The sequence below is a fragment of the Musa acuminata genome, chromosome BXJ1-5 (assembly GCF_036884655.1).
Source record: "Musa acuminata AAA Group cultivar baxijiao chromosome BXJ1-5, Cavendish_Baxijiao_AAA, whole genome shotgun sequence".
In the NCBI taxonomy this organism is placed as follows: domain Eukaryota; kingdom Viridiplantae; phylum Streptophyta; class Magnoliopsida; order Zingiberales; family Musaceae; genus Musa; species Musa acuminata.
This window is the reverse complement of record NC_088331.1, coordinates 31,617,362-31,624,510: the sequence shown is the minus strand read 5'-3', so window position 1 is coordinate 31,624,510 and position 7,149 is coordinate 31,617,362. Positions and strand designations below refer to the sequence as shown.

The 7,149-nt window shown below is 41.6% G+C and overlaps 2 protein-coding genes across 2 annotated transcripts; both read right to left on the bottom strand.

The window, feature by feature from the left end:
• Positions 1–1,348: 1,348 nt before the first annotated feature.
• LOC135674131 (uncharacterized) lies at positions 1,349–5,123 on the bottom strand. Its single transcript, XM_065183624.1, has 2 exons — positions 3,667–5,123; positions 1,349–1,655 (listed from the first exon to the last, which is right to left on the bottom strand). The coding sequence occupies exon 1, from the start codon at positions 5,024–5,026 to the stop codon at positions 3,692–3,694; it is 1,335 nt and encodes a 444-aa protein (XP_065039696.1). The 5' UTR covers positions 5,027–5,123; the 3' UTR covers positions 1,349–1,655; positions 3,667–3,691.
• A 940-nt stretch (positions 5,124–6,063) lies between these two features.
• On the bottom strand, positions 6,064–6,926 carry LOC135675058 (late embryogenesis abundant protein 14-like). The gene is made up of 3 exons (XM_065185319.1): positions 6,797–6,926; positions 6,471–6,725; positions 6,064–6,379 (listed from the first exon to the last, which is right to left on the bottom strand). The coding sequence occupies exons 1-3, from the start codon at positions 6,854–6,856 to the stop codon at positions 6,260–6,262; spliced, it is 435 nt and encodes a 144-aa protein (XP_065041391.1). The 5' UTR covers positions 6,857–6,926; the 3' UTR covers positions 6,064–6,259.
• Positions 6,927–7,149: the final 223 nt, after the last annotated feature.

Below are 7,149 nucleotides of genomic sequence, written 5' to 3'. Positions count from 1 at the left end.
TCCCCACTGCTTAGCTTTCTCCTAATAATCAAAGGAAACGTTGGGAATTATGTTCTACGATTTCCAGGTTTTCCTGTTGCATCAGGTGTGTGTGCGCGCGCGTGCGCATCCCATTACAAACTGTGAAAACTATATAAAAAAGAACAAATATATAAAATGTTCTTTTGGAAGATTCCTCTTGTTAAGTTGAGTTGCAGAACAAATACACAGAACAAGAGGAATCTGCAGTTGAGTTGCAGATTCCTCTTGTTAAGTTATATAAAATGTTCTTTTGGAAGTTATTTAGCAATAGGTGTTGTGTTGCCTATACCAAATATGTCGGCTCGGGGGGTTGAGTCTGCTTATTACGTCTGCAAATTCATACAAATATTTGTTTAGTGTCCCATCCGGTTTACGCTTCCAGTGTTTGTGCTCTTTGGTGAGTTTGAAACCACTTCAAATTTGGCTTCCAGTGTTTGTGCTCTTTGGTGAGTTTGAAACCACTTCAAATTTGGCTTCCAGTGTTTGTTCTCTTTGGTGAGTTTGAAACCACTTCAAATTTGGTTGGCAACCATGATATCGTTTGTCCGCTGAACTATTGCGGTACTTCCTTTTATAAGGTTTGAGGGGATCCTCCACCAACACTTTTTTAATTGTCTGTCTCAAGATAGCATAGCATTGCATTGCATTGATTTTGATGTAGAGTTACTCCAACTTGGTTGGGGTATCCAAGGGGACTTGATTGGCGAAGACAAGAGTGTATTGTATGTCCTTTTAATGAATAGGGTTGTGATAATTTAAATTCTTTCTATACATAAAATGAATGATCCAATATGTTTTACGTACATAAGAGAAGAGATTATCATGATCTGAATCTATTATATTTATAATTTTTTAATTAATAAAAAAATTGTATTGTATTAGATAACATACACATACAGTGTGCTCAGAGATCTATCACTTTTGTAATAATGTATTAACCACTCATGTATTCCAATAAAAATTGAAGGAATCGAAAACAGAGCTTTCCAAAAATCGATGAACAAGAAGATACTTGCAAGATTGGAATGAGAAAAACACAAAAAACAACAAAAGCAAGACAAGATTCAAATTTTGGTTTGTACGGTGGTATGTGTTGAAAATTATCGACGAGGTTTGGGGCACAATTGGTTTCATATATTCTGCAAGTGGTTGGTGTTTTTGTCATACGAGTATGGTGGAAAACCTAGTTGCTCAAAGAGTTAGCTAATTTTGGTGGTGGTCAGCATCCAATTGCTGCTGATTGTGTTGTCTTTCCATTGGTTTTATTTCTCACAAAGACTTGGCCTATGACCTCTCATCAATCATCCGATTTTTCTGTGATCGGGCATTTGAAAGTGTCAGATACATTATTCAAATGAAAATGCAAGTGTCAATATGAGACCAACAGCATGTCCTCCTGGGATGAAGAACAAATGACAAGTTACATTGCACAGGATTTTGTTTTCCTTCACCAATGCACTTGTCAACACATACATCTTTAACACGACCAGATGATGCACCCGAACTAATTTAGACATTGATCTTAACAGACGATGGCTTATCCTTCCGAGTCTCACATCGACAAAGATCAGCCTCCCCATCGTCTTCTCCTCTTAATGTGGTCATCGATTGAAGAGAACTTCATCGAGTTTGAACTGAAAGATGAAGAATTTAGTATGTTAGGGTATTTCAGCTTTAAAAAGATTACCAAGTTGTATAAACTGGGGAAACTCCTGCTGCAAAATGGGCAAGAAGTTAGAGAATGATCAAGCTCATAGAGATTTGGATGGAAGTAGCAAACTGAATATATTAGTTATGGTAAAACATAACTATGGGAAAACATGCATATAACACTGGTAAACTCGAAGTAGCAAACTGAATATATTAGTTATAACTTTATAATAATGGATGGAAAGTGTGATTCCATGTTCAATGTCAAAGAAATCAAGGCCATGACTGAGAAGTTGATTTTCAGGCTAGAATCACAATGACTGTGTAATAAACAGAAAAGCAAAAGATGATGAACAAGAAAAGCAAAAGATGAAAAAAAAAAAAAAAAAAGTGTATATGGAAACCCCATGTCAAACCTACTTGCAAGGATATAAGCAATCACAAGAACAAGTAGATCTGATAATGTCAGAAACTAGTACGAAAACAACTGCATGCCGGGGTTCACCGAAGACCAACAAACTTGGTACAAAATTTCTTTGGGAAGCAAATGTGCAGTGCCTCTTAAGAAAGAAAGAGAATTAGGAGCGATCATAATGACCTTAAAAGCAGTAGAACCCTCATTTTAGATAATTTCACACAGAAAATCTTTCTAAGCAAACATGAAGATTAGTTGGTTATCTTTAGTCTATTAATATGATATTGTCTAAATATGCTTTTGAAGACTAGCTTCTTGGTCATGATAGTATCATAGAAATTTTGCTGTGCCGATTCAGGTAGAGTTAATTGTTTGCATTAGTTGGTCCCAGATAAAGGGTTTCAATGCTTGGTAAGACAAGTAGATATTGTGTCAGTATATATTGGTCCAATTGATATTTGAAACCTTGGTGAAGTTGTCACCCTCACTTCTGCAAGGTCAGTGTCATTTTCTGATTTGAGAGGCTTTCTTACAATCACTGAAAACTCAATTTTCAGCAATTCCATCCCCAAACAATGATGGTTTTTAAATTGTGATGGTTCTGCTAATGCTTCTACTAAGCATGCAGGTTCTGGGTTTCTTTTTACATCTCTCTCGAAATCATTTTGAACGGCTAACTGCCAGTTCTGACAAGCTCATAATTCAATTGCTGCTGAATGCTGAACAACTATCTATGATAGTCTTCACAGGGCCAAGCCATAGGATTCACCAATATCTGTGCCAACTCTGATTCACTACCGGTGTCAGAGTAGCTAAATGTGTTCTGAGATATCCTTTGGCAAATCAAGAATTTGTTAAAAATTATATTGAAAATGATCAACATGTTAATGTGGTCAAATGGAGTCATTTAGTTTGAAAAACAAGGATGCCTGTATTCTTGCAAATTTGGCTAGAATTAGTAAAATATGTCAATATTGGGGTGTGTATGCTCCCCAATTACTTATATATTCGACAAGGAATTTGGTCATATAGTAAAAAGAAATCAACAACGTCTGAGAGTTCACTGAAGTAAGAAAAGGTTGAAGTCACAAAATTGAACTTTCCTGATCTTCATTTCTATATACGATTGAACTGCCTCTAATGTGCACCAGAAGAAAAAGCTCTATGTAAATCCCGAATGCAGAAACCAACTGCAAAAGGAGGCTTTGAAAGCTAAGACGAGCATTTAGAGAATCCCCCCTGGAGAATAATTTAACCAGTTGCACAAGTACTAAAATCTCTATTTTCCCCTTAGTTTTTTGACATTTCAATCCATTCATCACATTTGGGCATAAAACTAGAATACATTTAAAGCTAACATATTCTCAATCAAAATTAATCAGTCGAGCCATCTCACTAATTCACCTTACATGAGGATTAGAAGTTCCACCAAAGGATTGCAATGATCAATCTTCCTAACCAACTTGTGCACTTTATCAAACCATATAGTAGCAAAGGATTTATACAATGACCAGTAGCTGATGTAGCATCTAAAGATACTGTGTAACTCAAGATTGCAACTTCTGAAACTTTCTACTAACCTTTTAGTTTTTTGTTTTATTTTCATCATCGGGATTCCTCAACCTTCCTTCCGAAGCCATTATCTCTATTCTGCATGGGATATTTCCTGCTGTGGCTACCTTCCCTGCTGAATAATTCTGTGGTTGGACGCAGGGTTACTCGTTCTGACTTGGACCTACTATTGCCATTGCTGTGCCTTCCATTGCTCCCCATCTTACTCCTTTCAACATTACCAGCATCAATGCCTTGGACCACATTTTCCCTAAAACAAGCCCCAAATCCCTGGTTTCTGCTATGGTTTCTTGGGCTAGCATTCGGCCTAGCAGAATTAGCTTCTCCACCCTCCACCTTCAAGTTCTTAAAATCATCAATTGTTTCATCAAACTCGTTCCATCTGTACTGACCCCGCCGAAATCTTTGCCTCTGTGAGTTGCCATGATTTCTTGATCTAACAGTAAGCCTGTTGTCAGCAGCTACAGTCTCTCCGCGTGAATCAATAGCAACACCACGCTGTGCAGAAACCCTCCGATCCTCCCCTGTGCCACTTTCTTGACGAAAGGAATTCCTCGGTGATCTTGAATTCTCTGAGATAAAGATCAGATTTTGATCGCCTCGATCAGTTCCTTCGTCCAAATTCTTGGGTTTAAAATTGATGTCCTCCTCCTCTGAACCACGATTGTCTCCACTATTCGAGGACCTTCTTGACCTCCTCCTCCTGCTCCTCCTGGTCCCTCCCGCTCCCCTCGCGATCCAATCGTCAAACCTGGGTTGTTCCGAGTCTTCCTCTCCATCCTCCCCCGAATCCTGGCCGGGTCCCCGGGCGAGGCCATAGGGCTTCACGCTGTGCACGACTCCCTTAGGGAAGAACCTGGCGGACGGCAGCCCGTCGACGGGTGAGCGGAACACCTGGGGGCCGTCCCGGTCGTTCCACATGTCGAACCCACCGGAGCGCTGGAAGCGGTCCGCGAGGACCTTGAGCTGCTCATCAGCGGCAACGGAGAAGAGGTTGGGGGCGCGCTCGACGACCTCCCAGGGCCGCTCGAGCTCGGACGCCGCCGCACGAAGCTCGGACCGCTTGCGCATCTCGTAGAGCTGGCGCTCGCGGCAGAGGCGGGCCTTGAGCAGCTGCTTCGACTTCTTGGCCTGCATCCGCTTCCACTGCCACTTGGACACGCCACCGGGGTACGTCCGGGGGCCGCCGCCCATGCGGATGACGAGCTCTCGCGTCGAGCGGCCGCGGGCACAGAAATCGACGGAGAGGGGGTGGAGCAGGGGGAATTCATGGGCACCCGACAAGAATCGAACGGAGGATAGCGTGCGACTGGCGGTGGAGGGGGGTCGGGGAACGGCGACGGTCGAAGGAAGGATTGCGGTCGGCATCCTTTCGGTTTGGATTGAATTGCTCAGCCGAGGAAGACGAATGCACAGAAGACCAGAAAAAAGAAGTAAATCGAGGGTTTTTCCCTCTTCGATCTTTTGAGAACTAAAATGAAGGCAAAACTATAATTAAAATAATCGTATTATATTTTAATATTATGTATATAAAATATATTTTTTTTATTTTCATAATATTATTAAAATATAATATTTTCATTACCACATTTTAATATATTTTTTTATGTTACTAAAATAATGTAAAAATAAAGTATGATATATAAAAAATATATATTAATAATAGGACTGACTGGTTGACCCCTATTATGTATGAACTATATTACCTCTTAGAAAAATAACCAAGATTATGAGAGATATTTCAAGGATTAGATTAAAAAAACATTATTAAAAATTTTGAAAATAAGAATTATTTTTTTCCGAAAAGAGAGAGGCTCTTAATTTACTATTATAATTAGTAATTTTTATATTTTGTTGTAGTAAGTTTAAAATTTATATACACAACTTAATTATTACCTCAAATTTAAATAATCTTAATCATCTCCCAAAGTCCATTATAGTGATACTAATATTATGGATTACCGTAGGAACTCAACATAAATGTTTAAGTTAATGCATTCGTGTATAATTTTCTTTCCCGTAAAATAATGAACATATGGATCTGAAATCACAGATGGAGGCCATATTTGATGTTAGAAAATTAGGTTTAATATCTTTCGAGAGTCTTTGTGTTTCCCAACATTAGTCTTCTCTCTATTGCTTGAACTTGGAAGTTGAAGCGATCCTTCCTCGGCTACCAACAAACTCTTCACACTCTGATCTCTTAAAACACAGCTTAATCTATCATCATGCAAATTCTAAGATCGATCAAAGCATTTCGGGCATTCTTCCACCTGCTTGCAATGGTTGACCAATAAAAAAGGACGACTTTTGATGCTTTTCCCTACTATGTATCTCACGGTCTTGGTCTTAATCATGCATGCACGCTCGAATATGTCTGTCTCATCAGAAGAAGAGATCAACCATTATTAGAAGACATCCATTATTATTCCATCGGCATCAAAACCAACGAGGCGGAAGTAAAGCTACAACAAAGCGACGCCCACACAACCACCGCGCAACCAGCCGAGAACAGTACAAAACCAAACCCAAACCCAAACCCAACGAAGACGACGATAGCAGTAGCAACAGCCGAAATGGGAAATCAAATGCAGATCTGATCTAATCCCTGCCGCCGGGAGGAGCAGCAGCCGCCTCCTCGTTGCCACCACCAGCCATGCCCAGCGAGCTCTTCACAGCATGAGCAGCCCCAGCCGCCACGCTCTTCACCTGTTCCCCAGCCTGTGCCAAAAAGAACCTGATTCAGAAACAGTAGGAGAGAAACAGGAGGCCATTGGTTCGAACAACGTGAGGACGAGGACGAGGACTTCACTTTCTGCAACACGCTTCCGGTTTTCTCCTTCCCGGCTTGAGCGGTGTCGCCGGCGGACTGAGCTGCCCGGGAAGCCTTTTCCTTGGCCGCCTCCGCCGTCTCCTGCATGTAGCCTCCGGACTTCTCCGTCCCCTCCTGGGCTCGCTCCTTCGCCGATTGCGCTGTCTCAGATCCCTTGTCCTTGGCCTCGTAGGCCTTCTCCTTGGCGGCCTCGGCTGTTTGCTGGCCCTTCCCCATCATCTGACCCGTCTTCTCCTGCAAACGCATCAACCACTCGTTCATCAAAACTAGAGCTTCATATATTTATATATTTCTATACAGTTCACCTGAGCTTGGCCTTTGGCTTCGCCGGCCTTGTAGCGAGCTTCATCCTGGTGGGACGCCATGGCGCTCTCGTCAAATATGGTTTCCACGAAGTCGTCTTCCCGCTGCCGAATCAACCCGACGAAGAGGGGCGTGTGCGGAGAAAGAAGAAGTTGGCGCGGGGATATATGTAGGCACCGATTCACTCACACGCTTGACGCCTGTCCATGCTCGGCGCTTGTTTCACGCCACGTTCGAGCACACGCGTTGCGACATAGTTTAACGCAAGAAAAAGAATTATCCGTAGTCTTCTTGTTTTCGTCATCTTTGGTAGAAGCGGAAGCGGAATCGGAATCGAGAGATGTATTAAAAAAAA

Coding starts and splice junctions, on each gene's coding strand:
- LOC135674131 (XM_065183624.1), bottom strand. CDS start 5,026: ATGCCGACCGCAATCCTTCCTTCGACCGTCGCCGTTCCCCGACCCCCC.
- LOC135675058 (XM_065185319.1), bottom strand. CDS start 6,856: ATGGCGTCCCACCAGGATGAAGCTCGCTACAAGGCCGGCGAAGCCAAA. Junction 6,726..6,796: donor AAGCCAAAGGCCAAGCTCAG/GTGAACTGTATA, acceptor ATGCGTTTGCAG/GAGAAGACGGGTCAGATGAT. Junction 6,380..6,470: donor CCGGAAGCGTGTTGCAGAAA/GTGAAGTCCTCG, acceptor TTTTTGGCACAG/GCTGGGGAACAGGTGAAGAG.